The 27,659-nt window shown below is 41.0% G+C and overlaps 1 protein-coding gene across 1 annotated transcript; it reads right to left on the reverse strand.

Annotated features, from left to right (window-relative positions):
- Nucleotides 1–20: 20 nt before the first annotated feature.
- On the reverse strand, nucleotides 21–20,155 carry LOC117210799. The gene is made up of 11 exons (XM_033454143.1): nucleotides 19,628–20,155; nucleotides 17,196–17,673; nucleotides 7,144–7,443; nucleotides 6,419–6,643; nucleotides 5,958–6,266; nucleotides 5,556–5,855; nucleotides 5,056–5,361; nucleotides 4,345–4,647; nucleotides 775–919; nucleotides 539–693; nucleotides 21–447 (listed from the first exon to the last, which is right to left on the reverse strand). The coding sequence occupies exons 2-11, from the start codon at nucleotides 17,263–17,265 to the stop codon at nucleotides 143–145; spliced, it is 2,418 nt and encodes an 805-aa protein (XP_033310034.1). The 5' UTR covers nucleotides 17,266–17,673; nucleotides 19,628–20,155; the 3' UTR covers nucleotides 21–142.
- Nucleotides 20,156–27,659: the final 7,504 nt, after the last annotated feature.

Raw genomic sequence — 27,659 nt, forward strand, 5'->3', positions numbered from 1 at the left:
ATATTTTCTAACTTTTTACGTTTATCATTATATCTTTATTTATTAATACATTTGTTTTACAGGCTAATTTTGATTTTACGATATACTTAGATTTGAAAAGAACAAATTTTACTCATTTTCGGAGATTTTCGTACTCTTTCGATTACTTCCTATATTTTCCAACATGCTCGTATAAATGTGGGCTTCTATTTGGAAGAACGCTATCGATATTTGTTACATTTTGATTTGGCTCAGAAATTTGTATATCTAATTTTGATGGATTTTCGATATACCGTTCGTTGTTAACCTGCGAAACCCGTTTCTTCCCCGACACAGCAACGGTTTCTAAAACCTTTGACGAGTTCCTTATAAATAAACGCGTTTTGCAAACTACTAAAACAACTATAATAATCATTAGGAATAAAATCAGGGTCGTCAGAGCACCTACGATCCATCCCAACTTTTCATCTACAACATTGAATTGAAAACAAAATTATATCTATTTTTTTTTTTTTTTTTTTCAAAGTTTGATAGCATAACGAAATCTAATAATACTCACCGCCAAGACTATTTAATAGAACGACTGTTGCGCTTCCTATCTCTTCGTCAGTGTCTGGAACAGTAAATTTGCACATCCAATTCCCTAAATCTGAATGATCGGGTTTGAATTCCAAGGTACATACGCCTGTATGATAATCCATCTGTACGTTGTGTCTAAAAAATCAAAGAAAAAAAGAGAGATAAAATTTAGGAAGTTCTCAGCTTGGACAATGCTGAATTAAGAAGAAAAGTTACCTTTTCGTTTCACTGATATTCTGAAAAATATGAGTTTTCGGCGCGTGGATCCAGTGGCATTGGACTTTCGATAGCACAGTTTCTACTTTGCACGAAAGAGTGGTCATTTGATGGGGCACAGCCCACAATGCCACAGTCACTGGTTCTAAAAATCATCAATCTTTTCTGTAATCAGTACTTCGTTTCGTCGATTCGTTTCTAGCCCAATCACCGAAAGCGTTGATGTCTCTCCTTCGGTAGTGCAGATTCTTCCAGGATCGAACATATATCAACGCGTGTGCATTAAGTGTTCACACCGTGCACAAGCAAATTTCACGTGACATATTTTTTGTTAGGGTACAATATGTGAAAAATGTGTCGATGTGTCGAAGATGTTCGTTGTGTAACGTGTGTTCACATATGGCAAAGACTATGATACTTAAAATGATTCATTAATGGTACACAATTTATTATACATGTATACATATATTTTCAAAAATATCATTCATTCGGATAGGACGTCTTAAGTTTATTTCGATGGTATATGTATAGCGTACATATGTTAGTATCAAAGGCGATGGGAATGAGAAAGACCGCAATGACGTTTTCGTATTATCATTTATTTAAAGAAATGGTTTACAATGCCGGAGAGACTGATACTCAAGCGCGCATGGAAACGTACGACGATCCACCGATCACATCCCGGTGTAGATTTCTGTATTGTTCACGTTGGGAACTTAACAGTAACTCAATGGCACACGAAGGTATTAATTAGCTTCGAACGAAAGCGTTCTACGTTTGATTATTGCACGCGATGTGTATCGTGTTCCCTATGAATATCCGGGACTCTTCGAACGACAACGTCGCAATTAGAATTCCTTCTTTAATATTGATATCATTTGCTGATATTATTTTTGTGCCTTTAGTAATTACAGTGATTCAAACGTAATAATTATCCTTTCGTAGTGACGGCCGGTCGACCGACGGCAACGACAATGCTACATTATTCGAAACGAAGGTGAACATCTCAAACGGGACGCTTAACAGTAAGAATTGTCTACTTAGAGTTAATTTTAGCATGTAATTGAATATAATGAGTATGTAGAAAGTGCGTATCGTAGTATTTCTAATAAAAAAAAAAAAACCTGTTTGATCGTGGAGTTTTCGTAATGTCATCGGTACGTTGACTTCTCGTTTAGCAACACGTTGGCCACGGTTCGGCTAACTCGATTCGTTAACGGCCCCGTGACGAGTCTAATCGTTATTAGCACACTGGAGTCTCTTAAACGACCTACTTCGCTTAACAAATAAATATTCGTAGCCTTAAACATTAAAATTTCTACGCGTAGTCTTTTTAAATAGTTACTAGCTAATGCGTCTCAGATCTAACGTTACGCGTGAGAACGAACGAAGAGCACGAACGCTTTTTCCCTGGTTACTCTCTTACAGCAGGGCAATTTGTGGAATTGTTCTGCTGTTCGTCAAAACGTCTCGAATTAATTAGCAACGCTTTGAAAAAACTTCCGAATCCATCGTTTTATCAAAGAAGTAAAAAAAAAAAAAAACAAAACAAAAAAAACAAAGGAAAATAAAAATGAAAAGAGAACAGAACAGGAGAAACAATCTCGAATCGATGGATCGTAAGTCGGCAAACTTCATTGGCGAGCGTTTGTTCAAAGCACTTTCCCTGACTTTCGACAATAAATAATACGAGAAATGACAATAAACGTAGCCAGAATGCTCGCGAAAAGGCTTACACACGCAATACGGTTTCGCGTACTTACTAACGCGGCTACTAACTATGCTAAATGCGAAATCATTTGAGCGTAGACCTGCCGTTGAGCATATAAATAAGAAAGGGTGAATGACATTGAGTGATAGATGTTATTTAACGAGTAAGGTGCGCTTCTTAAGCGTGCCATCGATGGGGATAAAAAGAAACATTACGCTTGAAATACAGTTTAGTGAGCACAGAGACATATTGCATGGTATGCTTGACAAATAAGATAGAGAATTTAATGGCGCGGATGAAATAATTGTTATTAATGGAACGATCTTGCTGGATATATTATTTAGCGTTCCTTTTAACGATACATGTGTCCTATAAGGAAACCGGACAGCATTATTAATCGCTCGTTAATTGCCAGGCTTCGATTAGCCCCGAGGCATAACGATCTAATAAATCCTCGTGAAGATTTACCAAGGAATTGCGAGGGAAACAATAATGGATGCGACCGAAACAACGATAAATTAGGACGATCTAATGCTAATCGATGCAAATGCGATATGTGCGGTAACGGTACGCTAGGTAACGACCAAGGAATCTTATTGTTCGTTGCAAACGTAACAGTGGATTCCTTACAAGAATCGAGGAAAGAAAATGCTAAATCGAATATGATAATCTCATTTAAATAAAAATTGCAGGCCGAAGAAACGGATATACTTTTTTCTTTTTTATATGTCTACCTCTTTTACAATATATACGTGATTGATGACTAAATCATAAGTCATCAAGAGAAGTAGACATCATCTATGAGACTCGAAACATCGTACAGATTCCATCACCACCGCGATGCCTTCACCCACAACAGTCTTCGGAGAACTTAGACGCGATCAATTCCTCGTCTACGGTACTAAGATTGATGATCGATCATTATTTTCGTTCTTTCTACGAATTCCTTTAATCGTGCCCGCGCGGCTTTCAATTGTATATTCTAAGACTTTGCGATACATAGTACAATAGCGCGATCGATTTTTCTCGATGCTTTGAAAGCTAGTCACTGTCCCTTTTTTCTACGTGTTTTCCCAGTGACGATCTTCCAAACGATATCGATCAGAAATACTAATGTCCGTTACACGATACATCGTGTATACATTGCAGAGGATGAGTCACTTAATTAGAATATCCGGAAAAACGACTCCCGAATGCCGGAAAAATAACGTCGAAGTCCCCTTCCTTATCCATATTCGTTATTTTCATATATCTACATGTTTAAAAAAAAACTGACTGCAAGAGGAATATCAAGTTTAGTTTCGTGCAATCTTTGTCTAACGCAACGAAGCAAAATGAGATGAATAATATGCAAAGATGATCATCAGTATACGGTCACAACGATCGTTAATATCGTGGTTTCATAAGAGATGAATCTCGACGATGATCGTCATTGATTTTCTCCCGAGAAAGAACGTCATCATTCTTTGTATAAACAACAAAGAACCGACCTTTCTTGGCAATATATGCGACCTTTACGTCCACTCGTTTACAGCCTCGAAAAGCAAATTACACGATTGTGCCGAGGTGAAAAGTTTCGCTCGACGCCATTATCCGGAAACTCGATTATTTTTCTACAACTTCTTCGTATTTCAAGTTCGAGTTGATCGACTCATCCGTAATTTGCTAATATATACACAATATACGTTGATGCTGTACACTCCTGAGGATCTATGGCCGATCCACGACCACGCCTTGAAGTTGTTGCGAATATCGCGAGGCGACCAGAGATCCATGGATCTATGATCGATTGCTCTTTGTACACCCTCACCCGTGAAAGGAAAGGAATGTCGCGAATCCGTCTCAAGATTCTATGATACCTGGTTCCAGAAGACTCAGCTTGGCCGGAGGTGCATCCGTGTAGTTCTGTTTGCCACGTACCCTGGCGCCACAGGTCCACAATCCTTCCTGTTCCGCGAGTGCGTGCGTCAGCCTGACGCTGCAGTCCCTGGCCTCGCTTCCGGCCGCCGGAAATTGCTTTACCACTACCGTGGTATTCGAGTTTACCGGGGTCAGGGACCATCGACACTGTTCCACGGCCGACGAAGTCACACAATGCAGGAAGACGCTCCCTCCAGCTGATATTTGGATGTCTTGAGACAGCTCCGAGAACTTCACTTCGTCTGAAAATTAAATATAATGGTGATATTTTATTATACGGACCCCATAAACTTTGGTAAAATTCAATACAAATCCATAGAGATGCATTAGGCACGGAATTAGTACCGAGCTACGTAATATAAATATCGAGAATATGGTAATACGATGCAAAATATAACGTAATAAAAATGAAAAACGAGCGAACGATGGAAATGAAATGTCCAGGTAATAATTAGATTGCTGATAGATCTCTGTGTATTTATGGGGTATTTGCATATAATATGCAAAGTACAGTACTCCTTATCTAAAGTATAAATTTACATTAACGTCTGTTGTTTAGTAGCAAGAAGGTTAAAACGATAGAAGGTGGAAGAAGTTATGGAAATGATAGAAGGTGGAAGCAAGAAGGACGTTGACGAAAATAAAAATACCTTGCTCGTATACGGTGAGCTTGACGAATGGCGAGGTCAGCATCGTGTTGAGGGAACTGATCGACACCTGACAAGCCCACTGACCCTGTTTTTCGGCGTATACTCGTGGCAACGTGAGCGAACAGTCTCTACCAAGGTCGCCATTGCTTGGGTATTCCTGAGCGACGATTTCTGGCTCGTTTCCGTGAAGTGATTTCCAGGTCCACGTACACTTTTCCACGCGGCTGCTCGTTACGCATTTCAACGTGGCCTCCGTACCAATCGGCACGGAAGTGTCCGACGGCATTTCAACGAAGTTGACTTTGGCTGGAACATCGATCGAGATAAATTGATCGATTAAATCTACGTTATGGTAGATAAACGTGCGAAGAAGTTTGTGCATTGCTTGTTAATTTTCGCGTTCGTTAATTTCCTAACAATATTGGTCTGCGAAAAATTATATATATTTCTAGGATTTCTTGATTTTTTATATTTTACAGAGAACCAGATGGTATTCATACCCGTAGGTAGGAGGCTAACAGTCGCAGGTGGCGCTTCGTGAAGAATTCCATGCGGTGACAGTCGAACGCCACACGTCCACAATCCTTCCTCCTCGTACAGGACGTTCTTGAATCTCACCGAACAATCATGATCCGCGTCTTTGTTGGGATTGAATTTCTTAACTAACAAAGGTGCCTGACTCGAGTTGGATGCCCTCCAGGACCATTCACATTGTACCACTGGCTTGTTCACCAGACATCTCAGGAGCACCGATTCACCAGGCGCTACTTGGATTCCTCTGGATAATTGTACGAATTCAACTGCGAAAGAAAATTAAAAAACAACGATTTATCGTTACGATATCGAAGAGAATCCTTTAAAGATATCGTTAGAAGATGATAAAAAGAATTCGGATCTTTTACCTTCCGAAATGAGAAATCGAATGGGATTCGACTGCGTGAACGATGAATTCGGATCGATTCTGCCGCCACACGTCCAGTATCCTTCTTGCTCAGGCAGCACGTTCTTGAATTTAATACTACAATCGGTGCTGTCGTTGCCGAAAGCTGGAAATCGCTTCACCTCGAGGTTCCACGGCTGCGATTGGTTTAACTGCCTCCAGGACCATTGACATTCACGGACAGATGCTTTCATCTGGCACATTATTTGCGCCGAGGATCCTGCTGGTACTTCCACCACGTTATCGAGCTTCGCAAACACTATCAGAGGATCTGGACATTTATAAATATCAACATTCATCTTGCTGTTTCTTACTTTCTTCCTCTTTAATTATTTTCTAACGAATAAATTTTCGGATTCAGGAAATATAACGTAATTGGACGTCGAATTAGAAGGATAAGAAGAGACAATCAACATTCCATACTCTGGTGCTCATTAACGATGCTCAGCTTAGCAGGTTCCGTGCTGGTGAAAGGATCATTCGTGGAAGTTCTCGCGGCGCAGCTCCAGTATCCGGTCTGCTCGTGCTTCGTACTTGAGAATCTTACGGAACAGTCGTTGCTATTGTTCCCGAAGGCAGGAAATTGTCGTACCGGCAGCGGATTGGTAGTCGGCGTGGTTGTCGTCTGAATCACCGAGACCGTGGTGGCTATAAATTATAAGAGAACTTCGATAAATACACCGTACACGAGCGCCGTGGAAAATAACAGAGCTTTATCGAAAGTTTGACTCACGGGCGTTCGTCATAATCGAGACAAATAAAAAATTGTATTATCGATTGTTTTATTCGTAAAGACGAGATATACTTGGAATCGATCGAGCATAAATTTATTCTATGATACTTAAGAAGCTTCAACTTGAAGTATTCGCGACATTGTGATTAGAGTGCGGATTCTTATGCATTTATGCTAAATTTGAAGCTTGTAAAAATCCACAGAATCCGTATAATATATAAAAATATATAAGATATCGGAAGTGGAGTACTCGTCGTAATTTGTAGTACACGAAACAAATTATTCTATAGATTCCATCTCTCTGGTTTCCTTCATGAAAGTACGAAATTGCATAAAAATTCGCAAATGAATAAGAAAATTTCATGGATTTAATGGATTTGTCTTTTAATATGAAAATGTATCTAAGGTAACTAACTGGTCGCTGGTGTTTCGCTGATATCCGGAAGTGGCAGGTGAACCGGTGGTAAAGGTTGCCAGGACCACTGGCACTCGGCCACAGGATTAGCGGTTCTGCATGCTAGAAGAACGGACGAGCCGAGTTCCGTTTCCGTGTGCTCCGGAACGTTCACGAATAGCACGGGGCTCGGTGGCGCCTTCGTTCCTGGCAAGATATCGTCCATCGAGTGACCCTGAATTTCGGGATCCATAGAAATCGGGCCGATCGTGGTAGCATTGATCGTTGTAGCGTCATTAGACTCTTCTGGCACAGGTACGCCTATCAACAGATCGTCACGATGGAATTCGAGATTAAACATGAAATTCCGAATTTCGCTAGACTTGGTACGGTAACTTGGAGATGTTTAAAGTTCGTTCGGTAAGATCGTGGAAAAAGGAAAGTCGCATATTAAAATGGCTCGTTTGAACATTGCCTCATAGGTTACGTGTTCGAGAATTCCAGAAATATTTGAAATACCGCCACATGTATCGATAATGCGATCACGTTCCTTTAAATTACCAACTGGTCTCGCATTCGAAAATTTCTCAAGATATCATCCAGTGGAAGAGTCGATAGAATAATATTATTACGGTTTAATTAATCATTTTAGGTAGTGTTATCTGCAAGGTCTCGATAACGTCTGTTGTATTCTTTGCGTTATTTATAAAAACCGAGCCTAGAGGTTTTTATCGTTTAAAGTCGACGAACTTGTTGTTCGATACTTGGTGGTTAAATTTTTGCCAGTTTTGAGAAACCAGAAAAATCGAACAGGCTCCGTGTTCCAACGAAGAGTCACATCGTGATCCAAAGGAACTCGGTTGAACATATATATATATATGTAGGACACATCGGGCAGGAAGCTACGACAGTCACGTAGACAATCGCCTTGCGTCGCGCGTCTGTCGCCATGTGCAAATAGAACCAGGGACGGATCGATAATAAAATATTTGTTAAAAGGGGGAACCACGAAGAATTAGCGTCGTAAAACTCGGCTCGATACACTGTGTCCAGAATACGAAATCGACGGTTCTGTAACACAAGTCCTACAATCTCATTGGCAATCAAATCGAATTTCGATAATTCCTTCTTTCCCATTTCTACCACTTTCTTTTCGATTTTCACTGGAAGTTTCACTTCCACGCATCAATCTTATCTTCCTAGTTATCACAGTATCGTTGTGGATCTTCTAATTAACGAGCGAACTCTCATTAAAAAGTTGCCTCGACAGCAGAATCGCACACGTAAAAACTTGATAGAACCATCTCGAAATAGCCCGTATCGTTAATTGTATCGAAAGTCGGCCGTTTTTGTTCGGCGAACGATCACGGTCAAATTTCTCTGAATGAAAGAGCCACCGTGTGCACCGTTCCACACTTTCTACGTGGCCACGGTATGTAATACGCGTCCGTGCCGAACTTGGTCCTTGGTATTGTCTCGTTACGTTCGCCATGTGGCGAAGCTCGTCCTCAAGACGAGCAAAGCTGGTCGCTGACACTGGAAGGTCGTTTCCCACTTTACATTGACATACTCATGGCTGGTAACTGGTAATATAATTTCACTGCATTCAAGGTGTATAAACTTTGGAATTTATAGTAGACACGTAGAGTAGTCGTGTTGATTATATCGTTGATGACGACGATGCTTCCAATGGTTTACATACATATACAGTGTACGCATTTTAATAGCTACTATTCCGCACTCCTTGATCCAAAAGTTTCTATCTACCAGTAGAAAATTGGAGAATTTTTATCATTTTCTTTCTTTTTCTTTGTAGCATCGTTGTTTCTCTTCGTTCGATTAAAAATATTTAGCCATTATTCTGTAACAGCCTGCGCGATATAATTTTACACAGGAGGCAAAAAGATACGTCAAATATTTTAACGTAATATCTTGAACGAAAAGAAGACGGTATCGCGCAGCGTATTTACAAAGAGTTTATAAATAATTAACGAAAACTCGACAGAATCAGATTGCTTCAGAAACGTAGAAAATATTCTACGTATAGATATTGCTTAATGTTAATAGTAATATCTATCGCAGGAATATTAGAGCTGTAATTTGTAATTAGAGATATACGCGGAATGTTAGACGGTAGTAAACGGAATATCTGAGATTTTCGTTGAAGAACTTTCTCTCGAAATAACAGTGATTTTCATACAATATGTTTATTAAGCCATCGTTTCCTCGTTTCTTTCAAGTGTTTAGCACTATTTTATGCGTTTTAAATTATTATTCGAAACTGTGACGTGGCTAATCCGCATCCTTCGTCATTTGACTTTGCTGCAGTGGACTGTGGGAATTGTTACATAAGGTGGTATAGCGTGTGTAGGTGTTACCATCTGATATAATCATATATAAAAACCTAGTTAAGTAGTTAAATCCAACATAGTTCGTTTCGAACAACTTCGTCAATTACTTATTTAATTCGTTGAACGCCTTTGTAAGTCTGTCGTTGGACGGAACAGAGAAATTTGATTATCGTGAATCGCTTTAGCAGACACATTCGTCAAGGATATGAGAAAACTGGATAAACTTTGAAAGGAAAGAGCGAAGAAGAAAAGAAAGAACGGACACGATCGTGCAGCATCTAAGTCACGCCGTATTCATTCAGCCAGTCCAAGGCCACCGTTTACTTTCTTCGTACTTTCTTACTTTCTTCATCGCGTCCTTGGTATTCCGCCACGTAATTTTCGACCGTTGCCCGCCGCGATTCATCGAGGTCCCTTTAATTTTAAATACATTAACAAACAAAATATTCTCCACATCACCCACATCGTCAAATATCAACGCATCTGGTTACGCTTATTGGAAAACTCTAACAATTTTCACTCGCATTTGGTATTTTATGTCGTAAAGAACATAATACGGAAGGTTTTAAGAATCTCAATTTAATCGAGCATTTCAGTCACGTCTTACGAATATCATCTGGTTAGTTTCATATTTAATCAAGTTATAGCTTTGTACTTTACGACGATAAGTTTTCGTGCGTCGAAAGAATATATAATGAATTTCTCGTAATAACGAACGCAAAATACCGTTCTGTAACTTACATCGCCATGATTCTTGGCCAATTAAACGACGCTAATGAAATAACAGACTTGTAATAAAATAAGCAGAAAATTACGCGTTGAGATACGTTAAATATAAATGGGTATCCTGATATTTATGGTCAGCAGTGAACGTAACGTTCCTTCCATTAATATCATTCGCCAGTTTTACCATACGATACGACCGTTTTGTAGATCGATTAATGATTTAACGGCCGATTAGCCGCGGCTGATAACCTTGCCGATTAAAACATCGGCATTTCGAGATTTCGTGCTGGCCCAGGTACGCGTCCCGGATGTATCTTCGCAGGTCTCGCCGTGACTAATTCCACGACAATGGAATCCCATCCCAAGATTATCGACCGTAAGACAAGGCCAGCCGTTTCTTGTGGCGAGGAGTGGCCGCGAGAGAAGCGAAGAACGGAGAAAAACGAGGATTCGACCAAGTCGAAGAGGATATCGTTCCGTAATTAAGAACGAGCCGACGGACGCGCAACCACGGTCGTCAACCTTACATCGATGTCTCCGGGAGGACAATTAGAGACACCGGTCGATTTCTTTTCCCACGTAGACGACGTTGTGAAACTCAAAATACGTGCGCTGGGCGTTGCCTTTTTGCAAGATCTACATCGCCATAACCATAGAAATTTCGTTCGTCCACTAAGATATAATACTAAGAGTAATGAAAATAGAAATGAGAGAACGAAGATGGTGTGGAAGGGCTGGCGATCGAACGATGAGTCAGAAGGATTGAATTTTGGAAAGTATTTTAGAAAATACTAGTTATATTTATGGTAGACTGGTATGCCAGCAACGTTCTTCAAGAACGTATATTTTAAGAGAATGCAAAAGTTTGACTTGCTGGAATGTTTGGTTAGTATTTTTCGTCAATATGTACCTACTTACGAACGAGAAAAATGTATATTTGCGCCGGGATTTCAAGAAACTATTCTTCGAGGAACGCGTGTAGATAATCGTTCGGTGTAATTTAAAATGGTCCCGGCAAACTTCCAAACGATTATCAACTTTTGACGCGCATACTTTTCAAACGAACTACTTGTTTCTTAACTGTGAAATTGCCATGTAATTACCCTCTGCGAAAATGAACATATGTATTCACGATCAATTTCTTTAACATTATTAACCTATATCTCATGCTTTCTGCTCGTATACCGATTTCTGTCACATATAGGGCATGCAAATATTATACGGTAGAACTTTGATTATCGCTATTGCAATCGCGACGCACAACGAGTGGATATCAACTATTTCAAAATATTCTAAGATCAATATTATAAAGATTAATAGCTTTTAAACGAAAACGAGACACTCCTTTTCAGTTTCTACTGTTGCTCATCGATTTTTCTTAGAAGGAATCGCAATTGAATCTTTCGTTAATCGAAGTTCCAATTACTGCGTTAATCGGTATTGTTATAATCGAAATTCTATCGATTTCTGCCGAGTTTTTCTCGTTACTAACTGAAATAGAACTCGTGGTTCTATTTTTTCCCCGAAGAATCTTCTTTTTATAAATTATCGAAATCGGAAAATACGTGTTTGCGATTACAGAAGCGTAATTGACGCAAAACTGGCTAGTTGTCAGCGGAACCGAGTGATTTTGCTCTTTCAGAAAGCTCGCAACGTGTCTTATCAGCACGCGTAATTCAACGCACAAGATGAAACGACGTAGTTATACGCTATCACGGTCGTAAAGAGTGGAAAAAGAACGGCTCTAAACTATTCCTGTATTCCTTTCACGTTCCTTCTTTTAGCCGGCTAACGAGCACCAGTGACGTCAGTTTCATTTTCAAGAAACCTTTTCCATTCCCGATGACTGTGAACCGGGATGACGAGGAAGAAATGCTGTTCGAGGAAACGATTGCCATAGCCAGGTTTCCCAGAAAGGTTTCGACCGCGTTCCCAAATCGATGACAACAGGATCGACGGAGAAAGCTTCTCGACAGTTGCCGAGATAAAAATTGCACGAAAGTTTGTTTCAAAGAAGGATGATTTTAATGATAAACGAGGATGCTTCTGTTCGTTCGACGAATCTTCCCGAGTTTCCTCGTGTTGTAGAGCTGTACGTTAATGCGATGGGATCTCGATTAACCGCGGCTTAATCGACGCCGAGGCAGACCGGTTAAATCGAGACTCGCGGCTATCGAGTTACTTTAATCTATTTTATGTATGCCTCTTTTCACGTATCGTTTATGCATTGTACAGAGATTATACGTGAAGTTTCTCTGAAAAGTTCAAAGCCCTGTTGCTGCTTATATTAAATCTTCGTTATTTCCTTGTCCAAATGAGACGATTCGCAAACGAAGATGGATGATTTCTAAGCGAACAAGGAATTAATCGAAGTGGGTCAAGAAAATACGATAAATCTTCGTTGACTGAAGTTACTTCTTATAGAAGTAAACTCGTGTTTTCTGTAAATCGTTTCTTTTAATCGATTCTATCTATTGTTCGGATCTCGGGATGATGTCTCTTGAGAAATATTACAAAATCAGCACAAGCAGTGCATGTGTTCGATCGATCTATCGAGGTATGTAACTCGAGATATGAGAACGATCGACGATCGTTTATTTCATTGCGATCGGAGCGTTGTCCTTGGCCAGGATTAACCCCGCAATTTATCGAACCTCGTTTCCGTTTCTTCATACGACGCAGTAGTTGGTCACGGTGGTACCAAAAGAAAAATGTTGGTCCCGTAACGAACTCCTTTGGTTCTGCTGTTTTAAGAAGCTGAGCGAACGAAACGTGAAAGTACGAGTCGATCAAAATTTCGTTACCAATTGGTAACGCTGTTTTCGCGGTGCTCGAGATTTCTACATCTTCGATGAAGCCACGTCTCACGGTAAGGAAGGAAAGGAAGAAGGAAAAGTATATAGAATTCTTTAAAGAGCCCAAGGAGCATCTTGCACGCTACAAAAATTAGAGATTGGGAAGGTTCGATCGTCGCTCTTTTGACACCTTCGGATGGTTACAGTGCGCGAAACAACGAGTTGCTGGATATTGCTGCGAGCCGCAGCTGCTAAGAATTATCGCAAATTGTAGTCTTTAGGAAAATATCAAAAAATATGAAAACGGTATTCGTTGAGGCAATGTTACAGGAATTGAAAAATCGAAAATTCTAAGAAGAATTGAATTCATGATACAACTGGATTAACATTAATCACGTTGTTCGACGTTTAAGAAACCAATACGTAAATCGTATTACGTGATGAGAGAAAATGAAGATCGTCGAATAGATGGAAATAGACGAGCGTTACGTAAAATCGGAGGAAAGAAGATAGTTAGACGAGAGCGAAACGAACGTGTCCATGGAACGCATAAAATTCAGTGGTGTGGATCGTAACGCAGGATCGTACGATAGTTCCCATGCAGGTTCCTACCCTTCCCCACGTGTTTGCATTCCAGAGCGATGTTTCACTAAATGCACGCATTGCATCGAGTTTAACCACCCTCCGCAGAAGAACCAGTTCTTTCGGCTCGTGAGCACGCCGCTCCCTGGCCATGCCGCGAATGCTTTACGAGAACGCGTGTGCAGAGAAAAACGATCGGTAAAAAAATCACCACTGAAATTCCGGGATATCGAATTTTATTAATGTCTCACGATCAATATTACGGGCGCAATAATTGACAATCATTTGTACTCGCAAAAATGTTTCACCTTATCGTACTGTTACGCGTTACACGTTTTCGTTTCATATTTTCCATATTTTGAATATCTTTGATATTTTTGGTATTTTCCGCTTTCGTTATTTACATTCTCCATCATATTTATTTTCTTTTTAAAAGTTTGATACGCGGTCGATTTCATCGTTGCATCGAATACATTATCATTAATTGTTAAGTGTTTTTACGTGACTCGATAATTATACGAAGAGTACATATTTCTGACGAGCAAGCTAACGAATTCCTTTTTCTTCGGATGATTCACGGTGCATGGTCCAAGATCGTCTCGAATTCTTCACGCTCGATCGCTTCGATTCGTATCGCTACCAGCAACGAACCGTAGTCGAGATGTAAACGTCTTCACGGCAACTTGGTAACTGTGTTATTGGAAATTTCAATCCCACTCACTTCGATTCCTTCTTACCTCATATGTAACGTTTCCCTGTAATTCTGTCATCGTTCTGTCGTAACGTTCTAACCAACAATCTCTTATAAAACAATACACGATGAAAAGAATTCACGCGTTTGTACAAAAATAAACTGGTTGCATACATTTGTACGCTAATCTTTCTCTTAATAAACATGTACGATCGACATGAATGAATACCTGGCACAACAATTGTTCTACAAATTGATTCAAGTTCACATACTAGAGCGACTTCCATAAGTCAGGGAACAGGGTCAACTATGACGTACATTATACTGCCCGGAATAATTAGAAGATCCTCTATCCAAATTAAGTAACCAACGTTTAAGAACCACCTCGTACTACACTGATAACCAAATAAAAAGCTTCGCACAGCGTATATACTTCATTCAGATATTTCATTCACTTTTGCAATACCACTATAATACGCAAGATATCCCACGTAGATAAATGGAGTCGTAACTTCAAAGTAACAAAAGTTAGAAAAAAATTAAACGCTCGTGGGTGGTGTATGATCGTTTAATAATTTCAAAGTCATTTCTACTCTTTAAAAGTCAACCATATATACTTTTATACATCGATATTACTAGTGTTTTCTTTATTCTCTACACGGAAATACTAAGGTGCTTATAGCTGAGAATATTTGCTTTAAAGGATGCATTAGCTTTAATTGTATCGCGTTGAATTTATGAAAAATAAGCAAAACGAACGTACGTGTATTTTGCGTTCTTACAGTTCGCCGTATAATCTGAAGTCACAATTTGATTGGAACATTTTGCAGAATTCAATAGCGCGGTCCTGACTTTAAGTATTCAATCCTGGAATCCTTTCAAAAATGGAAAATCGTCTCGTGTGGACATAGTCGATTACAATTACTTTCCTAATCCCGCTGAAATCATTCAATGCAGCTCGCAACAGCTGCAAGAGCGGACGATTTGCAGCGGTGCGCGATGCGATGATCAGCGTCTCGCTCTGATTACGCGGGTAAGTGAGCGCGCTCGTTTGAGATCGCGATGATTTCGCCTGAGTTTCGCGACAGGCGAAAATCGTTCGACGCTTGTTATTCCAATAGGACACGCGACGCGCTCTACGAAAGTGAATCGAACCTGTTAACACAGATTTTCGCGTGGCTCGGACAGCTGCGTGGCGCACGTGCCTCGTTTTTAATGAAACGGAATCGTCGCGAGCGCCACGAATGTGGAAAGAGAAACGGGCATCCCGAAACGCGGCAACGGAGAATCACCTTGAGAGCTGGTTTCACTGCCAAGGTGGCAGTGCTCAAGAAACGGTTTCCACGCAGTTTTGGTCAGTTCTTTCTTTCTGAGATATCGAATGCGAGAATTGTGGTCGACGTTTTGTTCGGTCGAGGGATTTCGGGTAATTTACGCTGTGTGTCAGAATGAATGCATTTGCAAGCGAGATGGTCTGTGATGTGGAAAATATTTCCTTTCAGATCTTATTGTTAGTCATTGTTCGGTATAGAATAGGACTCTGGTTTGTTCGAGCTTCGTTCGTTGGAATAAAATTTGTTTCTTGAGTAAATGAACTGCCGCCAAATTGAATCCACTTGCCTAAACCCGACCTCTGTTATATGAATTTACTCGAACATCGTATAATTAACTATATTATAGGATTGTTCGAACGAGAAATCTCAGATAGTGGAGAGAATCAATGAATTCGAGGATGAGGACGAGGCATTATCGCGAACTTATTGTTTCTGCGACTTGAAATATATCCATTCGAGTTTCTACTCTAGTTAGTACAGTCATTTGACTCTAAGTCACTTGAATTCAAGTAATATGACCACTTTACGCGAGCTTTCAAATACCGTGAAAGCGGATCACATGAAAACGTTACGATGCTGCCAGAAGATTCTTAATGATTCAAACGGAAATGGAGAGACAAGTTGGAATAAAAATATATGTGAATCGAATGAAATTCGACAGTTGGATCGATAATAAAATATTACGTGTCATCGACAGTAAGTATTTATGCCCTCGCGTTGGTCATTTCGAATGCAACCTCTGTGATGGCACTTAAAGGTTACGAAGCCCTTGTCAAGGTTGAGGCCTTTGAAGTCGTAAAAAATAATGGCTCCTAGCATATTAATTCGTTCATGTCGGCCAATCGATATTATTACGCTATCCGTAATATCGATTCACGATAAATTCTTATTGTCACATGACAGATCGTAATTCATTGTAGCTAGATTGTTAATTCGCAGACATCGATAATTTACAGACTTTCTCGGTAGAAAATTGTCGCGCAAATTTTTATTCACCGGTAAGCCAGCCAACGATGAATACGCACGAAACTATTTAATCTTATACAAACATTTGCGTCACGCGATCTGTTTTTAAAACTATCATTACGCCGAAGTAAAACGCGTATTATTTATATATAGACAGAATGATCGCTAATAAGACTCAACGATGTTTCAGTAATAAAGTTTAGATTCGTAGAAAATTAATCTTTCAGAAGACAGTATTTATTCGATTTATCTCGGTAGAATAAATAATTACGCGTATAATTTATTGAAATTTCTCTAAAATCCAATTTCTTGAATTTAAATTTCAACAAATAAATTTATTCCTCTCTTCTGTCAGAAACGAACGATTTATGTTATATCCCGATTACGATAACTTCAACGTTAACGCATTGTCGACGATATCTTGTAAAATAAATTTTATCCAAATTTCCGCATTTTTTTGCAACACAAATCACGTCGAATAAAATGGAAGACGTTGACTCACGTCTCCCATTCTCAACGTTTACGAAAGTAGAAACGTCGAACCACGTCTCTCGTCAAGAATTTGTTAACAACGATTCACGATGACAATAGGAACATAAATAGAAACGGAATCCTGATCGGTACTCACCATTGCACGTAATGATCAAGCACAGCAGGACCAGCCAGATCGTCATTTTGGAGAACACGGAGGACGTCATCTCCGGCACCGCATTTATCACCGTGCGTCCTTGAAGGAGGATCGAAGCCCCGTGTTTCGCAGGAGCGATCGAGCGCGTCGTTATACACGTGTACTGTCGTCGAAGAGTATGGTCGCGTGCGATTTGTACCCGCACGACGATGACGCATGTAAAACCCCCTCCGTGTCACCGTTTTACGACCGTGTAAACCACTCTTCCGACGTAACAACGTCTTCGACTTCTACCCTACGCTTCTATCTTCTGCTCGATAAATTGTTCCTCCACCTTCCTTCAAATCGAACGAGATCTCGAGTTCTCGTAATTTGATCTCTTGCCGCTCTTCGACACTGACCGCCTAGATTTTCACGATTCAGCGATCTGCCACTAGTAGTCTTGCTTTCGTTCTCTCCTTAATCCTGTTGTCCTTCTCTAGATCGAAGAACGAAGGATTCTATTAACGTTGGAAAAATCGAAGATCAAAGAACTAAGGATCGACGTAGGAAAGGATGGAAGTTCGAACGAGGAAGGACTCTAACATTGGAAAAGATGGAAGAACGAAGGATTCCATCGACGTTGGAAAGGGGGATTCCTGGTAGGAACGCGGTCCAGGAAGAATCGATAGAGATCGCGTCGATAACCGGAAGGATGGCCGTTTGTACTCGTGAAAAGTACTTGACCTTCGTGGATCGCATGGAAGGAAACGGCGCCGAGAGCACTGAAGAAACCGGTGTAACTCGAGGTAGCTAGGAAATTTTTGTCGGGCTAACTGGCTGCTGAGGTTGGCTCGCTAATTTATGACGTAGTTCCGTTATTGCAACGTGACGTTGATTCGTACGCAGAAACCTCCAGCTGACCCCGAGATAACCGTGATTTATTGTTCCTACCGATTCGTGAATGGAAACGAACGTGACGTCGATACGACCATCTTTTACGCGGATCGTAAATCGTCCAGTCGAACTGTCGATCGTGCGACACGTTTCCCGAGGCTCGCAGTGGCTCTTTAACGAGTCTCTTTTTCTTTTTTTTTTTTTTCCTTTCGAAACGTATCAGTAAAATAATAGGAAATTAAATGTCGCAGCAATAATTTAAAATCGTGTCGTTATTGGTTGGATACGTTCTTAGAGTTTTCTCTTTCGAGGAATTATCTTGTGGTTACAGCTGGAAGAACGTTTCTATAAATAACGTACGTGCAATGTCGATTATTATTAGTGAAAATAATAACACACGAGATAATTGGCGTTGATCGGTTGAACTCTACCACGTGTATGATTTATGAAGGCAGAATGGTCTCAGAAGCATCGAAAAATTGCGTTGCAATGTACGATATATCGTAGAAAAACCGAGCGTGTTCAAAAAACTAGAACGACTGGAACGCTGCTCGCGGCGATCGTTTTAGATATCCAGCAACGTTGACTCATGTCTTAGACGAGGCAGGAATAAAAAACAACGTCTGAGTGTCGATCAATGAACGTCTACGATCGACGATCTATGCCAGGTCGAGAACGAGGTGAACGAACAGAGCGTTTCAAACTATTTATATCATAATCGTGTCGCGAAACCGAGAAAAATGGGTTCGTCGAAAAAGAGCGTTACTTTTCCTTGGAAAATCGAACGGCGATGATTCACGATCATTGTAAACGATGTTGAAATTTATAAATTAATCATACGCACGTCACTAGAAAGAAAAATCGTAGTAGTTGAAAAGAGATGGAGAATTGCACGCGGCTTAGTGCCTCGACCGATTACGCTTCCAATATGTCAAAGTTACTCGAGCATGAAGTAACGCCGCGTCGTCGAGCATGTGTCGCGGCAATTACCATATAATGGGGCGCAGGGAATCGCGAAATAATCGGCCCCCGCTGAAAATAAGGATTTAAGAAAGCGGCCAGGCCAGCCTAGCGATCGAGCGAGCGAACGAGCGAGCGCACCCGTATTTCCTTGAACTTTCCGCGAACGCGAGTAACGGAATCGGTCGGGTGATTCACCGAGCCTACGAAAATATCGAAACTCCGCCCGGAGCGAAACAACGAAAATTACGAGACGGCGGAACGAATTCGTCGCGATTTCCCGCGGGCCGCTTGTTGGCGCGCTCCTGATCACGCATCGTGTTCAGAAGCATCCTACGCAAATAGAAAGGCAAAAAGTCGGCGAATATTTCGAAAGTCAGACGAAAGAGCGTGTTCGTGTCGCGAATATATCGCTTTCCCTCCGAATTGTTCGGATTTCACACGAAAGAATCACACGAGATACACGCACTCTCTGATCGATCTCGATCGAGATCTTCCGTTTTGTCACTACGTTTCTCCCTTGCTCTCGTTCGAGGTTCACCAGTAGCGCGCCACCAATCCTTCTCGTACACCAAATTCACACGGGATCTACTCACTGTCACTCGATGGATACCCCTTCTTCCGAGAGAGTACCCTCACTGTGCCCGAATCACTCGTTCAAGAGTCCTCGACGTGGACGCACGGGTGAAACGCGTGTGGGGACCGGTCGATCGGTTCGCTCCAGACCTTCCCAATTCCGATCGCGCCACAGACAGTCTATATAGTCGCGTGCGTTTGTGTGCGTGCGGATAAGAGAAAGAAGGAGAAAGAGAAATAGAATTCCGATCGTTCTCGTCCAGTCTGCTTCGTGGCACCTGTGTGACTCACTATCCCGCGAAACGCTCGTACGTATTATCCTTGGCGCGAGTCGCGATGTGGAAAACGGCCGATCGTCGGTATCACCGAGTGTATCGAACGACCAAAGAGAATATGTACAGAGGGAAACGCCGGGAATCCCCTGCGACTGTATACGGTCGCGTGCTCAACGGTGAGCGCCGTGAGCCGACTGCAACAACTGCAGACGCTAGGACGGATGATGGTCGCCGGTCGGCGTCGTTGTCGTTGTCGTTGTCGGGTATATCGGTGTCGAGCCCGTCGTATATGCGCCTCCGACTTCGAAACGCGCAAGTGGGGGTCCAATGTTACCAGGGTACGCAACGACGCCAGGGGCCCCTACCAGAGGCCGCCGCCGAGACTCGTCACCCGTAACTCCACCTTCCACCTCCCACCTGACTCAGCCGCTCACGGGGAAACGTTCAGGGCTCCCTGCCGTGATCAGGTGTATCCGGGGAATTGTTTCGACGCACCCTTTCGCCGGCGACGCTGTTCTCGCCAAGGGACCGTCGCGTCGTCGGGGATTGGAATGTTGCAGCATCCGTCGTGGAGCAGGGTTTTGCGTCTCTGCCGTCCTCCGGTACCATGGAACTCCATTTATCCGAACTTGTCGGCAGACGGTTTATACAACTGGAGTTCGTATAATAGCAGTTCACCCATTTCCTTCGCTAGCTACCTGTTAGTTTTCGTTCATTAGGTAGGAGCTCGGCTTCGGTTAATTAGGCAGGCAAATTTCGTCCCAATAAATGGAATTCTACGATATCGCTTTCGTTGATGAAAGAGCTACTTTCTATGAAAGAGGTGGAACTCCGTTTGCACGAATTTGTTGAAGGTGGAGTTGATCTGGTAGACTCGTACGTAGAAGCGTCTGCGAGAAAGAGAATTTAGATGCATTTAGGTATTCGTCGATCGTCGTTGGTTTCGTTCGAAGATTTCAAGTATCCTTCGCGACGAACTGTATAGGTCTGTTTAAAATCAATCGGTTGTCCAGGGACGTTGAAGAGCAAAGGGTTACGTCTGACGTCAATTAGAGTCACGGAAGCGGCTTTGAATAGGCAATTAATTTCGGATATCTATGTATAGAACCTTTGTAACCAAGCAATACCAACATAGCTCGGTATACCTACGTAATTATGTTAGTAGCTTGTAAAGCGAACAGTGATCGGCGCTCTTTCTTGCGTTCGAAGAACGGTGATCGTGCTGTTCGGAAGCCATATTCATCAACTCTATAAATAAACATTTAGGATTTACCATTACTTACATCATTTTCTTGGGATGACTGAACTCATGGAAGCAAGTCATTTATCTCCAGAGAATCGAATATCCACCATGTACCTACTTATGCGAAGAAATAAAGAAATAAATAAAAACTGCAGCTGCGTCAGTTTGGCTTTTGCGAGGTCGAATCACGCTATCGTGACCGATCGTTGGCCAAAAGTTCGATTTTCTGTCGGCGAAACTATGTTCGTGGACTGTTTCAGTGGGTCGTGCGGCAATTAACAGTCGTATTTCCTAAATACATCGGCGAATCGGTAAGGAGTTCAGGTACCAACGAATGACACTTGTAAATGGCCACGATAGCGCAGCAACGACAGGCTCGGATGGTTGCAAAGTGATACGCGCTGGTACCGGAACCCGCGAAATGAATAGTCCGCATAATTACACGCGGTTACCTCTGCTCCAGGTCGATATTTCCATCCGAGTTATCGGTGTCATCGGACACGAGGCATTTATCGCGGCGATTCGCGAACGTGTACGCGTAACGTCGTAACGCGTCGATGACAATCGATACGACATACATTTTACCTCGGTGTGCAATTCGACCATGACCTCGAAACAATTGTTCCATTCTTTCGATACGATCTACCGCCATCGCTGCGTCGCGTCGTTATTTGGTGTCGTTTCAAAACATGGAAAAGAAGGTGACCAGCCGAGATCCTAACATTGACCTAGTCGTCGAACTATAGTAGTATAAATCCAATGGATAAATCATAATCGCACTACTTTACTTACTTATCCGCTATAATTAAGTTAACCGCGTGTATGTTTGAAATCTTCCGTAATACGTTTCAAGTTGCTTCGATAGAATTCGAGACAACGTTTATATAATAGGATTTCGCTTCTAGATGAGTGGATTCAATCGGCAGAATTTCGTTTGATTGGTCAGTGACTAAAATCTCGTTCGAGCAATGGAGTTTTACTGTAGCGTCACTTTCCATTTGCCTTCGATCGAGTACGTGGATTCGATTTTTGCTCTATTAGCTAGTTCTCCAAAAATGCCCACGCAGTCCGGAGAACATCGAGTAGCGTTGAAGAAATCGTCAAATATAATACAATTATTTTTCGATTGATTTTTTTGGAACATCGATAAACATAGGTATATAGTTTATTATTAATCAATTTCGTTGGAATTATCCTGTATTACATAACGGTAGATTTTATCCGTAATGATCGATCAGTTGCTAATATTCTTGCTAATTCGATCACATCGTTGGTACTCGCGTAAAACTTCAAGCAGGAAGAGAAAAAAAGTAGAATAAAATTGAGAAGCTGATCAATCGAAAACCGGTATGACGTGTTTCTCGATCTAGCTTGCTAGATTCGCCGTTTATGAATGAAAGAACCTTATAGGTTCCGCCTGTTTTCCTCTTTCTCTCCAGCGCAGGATATTTCGGGGTCGAGTGAGTAATAAGCCGATGATTAATTTTGTCATTCCCATTGAGCAACATCGATCGCGAGCCAGAGAGATTACCTGGCAGTGGTTTCTTCGCTCAAGGAAAACACGACCAGTGGCGCTTGTCGCTTTAAACAGAACTACATGTTATTTGAAAGATTATGGCAGGCGACGTATCTTCGTCATGAGTGAGTTTTGATACTTGCGGTTTACGTCAGTCCTGTCTCATCTTCGACAATGAGAATGCAGCTGCACCTGTACGCAGCTATAATCATGGTATTTGCACACTCGGTGACCTTGTAGGTATCCGTATCGCTCTACGGAGCCTTGAACTTGCACGCTAAAGAATCTGGTACGAACATGGAAGAAGATCGAGTCGATCCACTTGCTTCTCGTGTCTTCGTTCTCAACGAAACGCGGTTAGTTGCTAGATTTTCGACGTTTAACGATCATCCTTTTATAGATTACGTAATTCTATCAAAGTATCGTATGAGTTTCTCAGGAGCTAACACGACACCAGACATAGGATAACTGTGAAAAAATAACTGGCTTGCTTTCATAAATTTATTTACGGTAAAAACACGACATAATTAACGACGAATTGCAAGACAAATTTAAAAAAAAAATAACTTCTCCCTGTTATTCGACTTTCGAGTCGATCGACGTGTCTTCCGAGTGACGCGTATCGTTCTTTCGTATTTCTTTCTTACGTAATTTTTTCCTGCAGACAATGACATTAATCGACGATAAAAAGAACGATCCATTGAATTTATCTCACTGGAACGGAAAAGTGATCGACTGGAGAAAATTCTAACATTATTGTTAATTATTCGCTGATGGAGAAAACAGCAGAAAGAAGAAACCTTCGGATGCACAACCCCCTCGCGTGTCTTAAAACCGACCGACATCACGCTCTTTTTACCGATAACCATTAACATGGCTCTCGAACGTGAAATTACACTGCGAGTTCAACCTTCTCGCAAGGTTAAGCGCAAAATCGTCTGACGGGCGGCGGGATTCTTCTACTTGTCCGGCGGTTGCATCGCTGCTGCTCGAAGGCGATTATCCGTAATGGCGTTTCAGCGAAGGCAACAATTGCCAAGACAAGCACGTTGATCACGCTTATCGTTCCTTAATTCCTATGAAATCTCGCGCGTTATGCAATCTAGTGCCGCCTTCTCGTCGACCGAGGAATTTTTTTCTTGCGCGTGGACGCGCTTGACCGAGACGAGCTGTTTAAGGTCAATGTCGAGGTGGATCGATCCAACATATCCCAACATCCGATATTCGGCCTGGCTGATTTGATCGATCGAACACCGATTCGCATTAACATGCAGTGATACTTACGAGAAACAGGAAACCCGGTAACGAGGAAACTACCATCGCTGCGAGCTCATCTTATTACGCACGCACCACGATCTAGTCGATGTGCTCGTGCAACATCCTGATCGGAATCTTCGTTTCCACGTGTACATGGTATGGGATAAAATAAAGCCAACAAATGGTAGATATATTCGATATCGCGTGGTAATGAACGTTAGGGTGCTCGTACAATGTTAACGATGTTATTAAGCAATAATGTTAGTCGATGAAGAACAAGTTTAGGTTGTAGATTTCTACTACACAAACAGATCGTTGTACATAATTCGACAATGCTTTGTATAATTCATTTATAGATCTTCGTTTCGCTATCAATCCTCGTTACTACGCGATAATTTATTTGCTAGGAGTACTAATGAATTAAGAATCGTAGGGATTGAGAAATGTAGATTGTAGATTTCTGTTACACAAACATAATGTTACATAAACGTTGTAGCTTTAGAATCTTTAAACCTGCGTAATTTGTAAAATTCACTCGTAAATCTTCGTTTCATTAGCGAATTTGTTACCAATTTATTAATACATAATGTTTCACTCGTGATTTATGAAATTTCGCTAAAATATTAGTTCAAGCGTGTGACAGGTTCCAGATATATTTTCTGTTCGTTCCACTTATGTTAGGTTTCTTTTTTCTTCTAACACGTAATCCTTAAATCACAACAATTGGTTCCACTTGGACGTCTGTTCGGATCAATTTTCACGATGATGGAACATCAAAGGTATGTAAGGCAATGTGAAAGATCCTTACGCAAAAACGGACGCTGTTCAAGGATCTAGTTTTATTGTTGGCGCGGGCATTTCTGTGCGAAAACACGCAGGGTTTCTTCTCGTCGCGTATATCCGCGCGAACCGATAATCAAGCGGCAACCTCGAACGCGAGTTGTTATTTTCGAATAGGAAGCGAGCGTTTCCGTGTGCATGGCGAGTACACGCGAGAAAGGAGACGCAAGAAAACCGAACGGGTCTGCGTACGAACAGAGAGAAAAAATCTGCGCGTCGCTATAAAAGCGCGAGCGTTATTTATTTTATTCTTGTTTTCTGGCTGGCGCCAGCTGATCGTCGTCATATGGGATCCGCGCAATTAAAGATTCAATTTCGCATGAAATTATAGTTATCCAGTCTGGGGAAAATGATGCGTTATTACAGGCCTGCTCGGTCTGTTCCGTTCTTCGTTCGCTGATGACTTCTTTCGATCCGCGAACATTTGTCACGGGCAAAAAGTCTTTGTAAAACAAAGTCTCAGTAAAACGCAATTGAAACCGTAACGCATAACGCGTACCACGTCTACGAGAAGTATTTCTGGAGACATCTTTAACAAGCGCAGGTAATAAGGAATTTTTTGATTCGTTAGGGCGATACATATAAAGCATCAAATTTCCTCAAACGCAAACTTGCTAATGAACGAACCAAGATTAACGTCTTTTTTGCTCAAATGCAAATTTACGTTCAATTAGCAATTGATTTCGGTCACAGCGTATTGATACGAATTTGAACGACTTTGTTAGAAAGGCAGAGCTTCGATGGAGCGCAACAACAGTAACCGCATCAATCTTTACGTGCATAAGTTAACTTTGCACGGGGATTGAATGCGATGCAGGTTGAAAGGAGATTCACCGTATGCAAATTGACGATCGATTGTCGGGACCGTGGGGTGAATTATACCCATGTTGGCCGACATTATGGCTAACAAAGGCAGGGCTGGCACCGCCATCATCCGAATGCTTTACGAGCCAATGTAATAATCAAACGATCCAGAAAGTCGCAGCTCGTGAGTATTCATCTCTGCCTACGTTCGAAAGTATTGAATCGGTTTTCTTCTATTCAGCTCGTATGCGAGTATACAACGTTCTATCGTTATTGTTCTAAGATTGATTCTAATCACGAGAACTTACGTCGATGCACGTCGTGGCAATTTACGTATTAGAATTTTAGATCGCGGTACAAAATGCATGTAATCGATCTTGTTTGGAAAACGGAAATTCCTTTCAGGTTTATATCGACGGTAGCGTTATTACGACATATGACAAATTCTGATCAATGAACGTAATTCGTAATACATGTCGCAGCAAGGCCATGGATAGCCGCATCGCGCGAATGGCAATGCGACCAGCAAGATAAATAACAAAAGACGACGAAGGCGTCTTCAGTCTGGCAATTATATCGAAGCGAAAGGTGGATGGTTTTGATCAAACCTTGAACGTTCGTGCGAAGAGATTTTCTCGCGATGCGCGATGCTCATCGTGTAGCCACATACTCGGTTGCACAACCAGCCCGGAAACGCTTTATTGGTGGTTAATTGTTTGCATTGTTATCTGGCGTCGACATAACGGTTATGGAAATTCCGCGGAAAAAAACGAAATTGCCTTTCTAAGTAAATCACGATCTCTCGCTTTAAACTATGTTTCATCCTGTTTCTAACGCTAACGAGATATAATAATGAAATATACGCTTGAATATAAAATTAAATATAAAACTCGTAGGAAAGAAATCGGAGCGAAGGGCGTATGAAAAAATATATAAGGCAAGGAGAAGGATAAAGATCCATCCATATATTCTATGGAAAGGTATTAAAATCTTAAAAAATTCCCTGTTGGGAATCAAATTTTCATCCCGATATCAAATTTTTATAAAAAATAAAACGAATGAAACGCGTGACTGACTAAGTAGTTAACTGTTCGTTAATCTACGGACTACAGATATATATATTTGAAGCTTGTATTTATTTTTCTATTCACTTCCTTATGAAGTAAAAAAGATTTAATCTTTTATCGAAGCGAGCATCTCTTACGCATCCAATTTCATTATGACATTATAATTGCGAGATTCTTATGATTCACGGCGATGATAGGTTTCGCACGATTAATTTTACTTTCAAAGCGGCACTACACTCGGTTGGTTTAGCATTGCTACAGTGTTTACAATTTCTATTTTCGTGTTACGTAAGTGCATCGGAACAAACAGCTTTATCTGTCAGTGTGATTTTCCTTAAAAATATCTACAAAAAGGGGGAAAGAAAAATATGCAAGTATAAAGTAAAAACATACATTTTTAATTACTATATAAGTAACGCAGATATAATATACGCTTTTAATAGCTAAAGTTTCAGGTATGGGTACGATTGTTTGAAGTTCAAAGTATTTGCAAATACGTAAAACCTTTTCGCGCCATTGAATTTATTTGTACCGATTATAGGTAGCGCTGTTTCTAACTTCCTCGTTTGGTAATCTATACGCAATAGGTAATATTGCAAATGACATTAAAATGTTAAAAAAATCCAGAGAACTTCATCGAGGCTTAAGATAAAAAGATATATTAGTTGATATATCTATTTTATATTTTGTCAATGTTTATATATTTTTGTGTCGATATCATCGAAGCGATCTCCGACTATAACTCCACGTTCTATGGGTAAGGTAGAATCGGTAAAGCGACTTGTTTCATTGGCAAGACTGCGATTTTACGTTCGCCATTTTGTTAACGGTCGATATTTTTTGACGCGTGAGATTTTATTCATCTTAACTTTTATTGTCTAATTGCTTCTTATCAAAAGTTTAAAACTTCGGTACAAATAAATTTCTACAATTCGCAATTATAGGAAGTAAGATAAGAAAGCACTTGTTTTTACATTTTTCTTATTTCTTTTCTTTGTTTATAGTTTTATAGATTCTTTTCTATTCTCTCAGTTTATAAGATCTTCGCAA

Source organism: Bombus bifarius, unplaced genomic scaffold, assembly GCF_011952205.1.
Source record: "Bombus bifarius isolate JDL3187 unplaced genomic scaffold, Bbif_JDL3187 scf7180000008213, whole genome shotgun sequence".
NCBI lineage: Eukaryota > Metazoa > Arthropoda > Insecta > Hymenoptera > Apidae > Bombus > Bombus bifarius.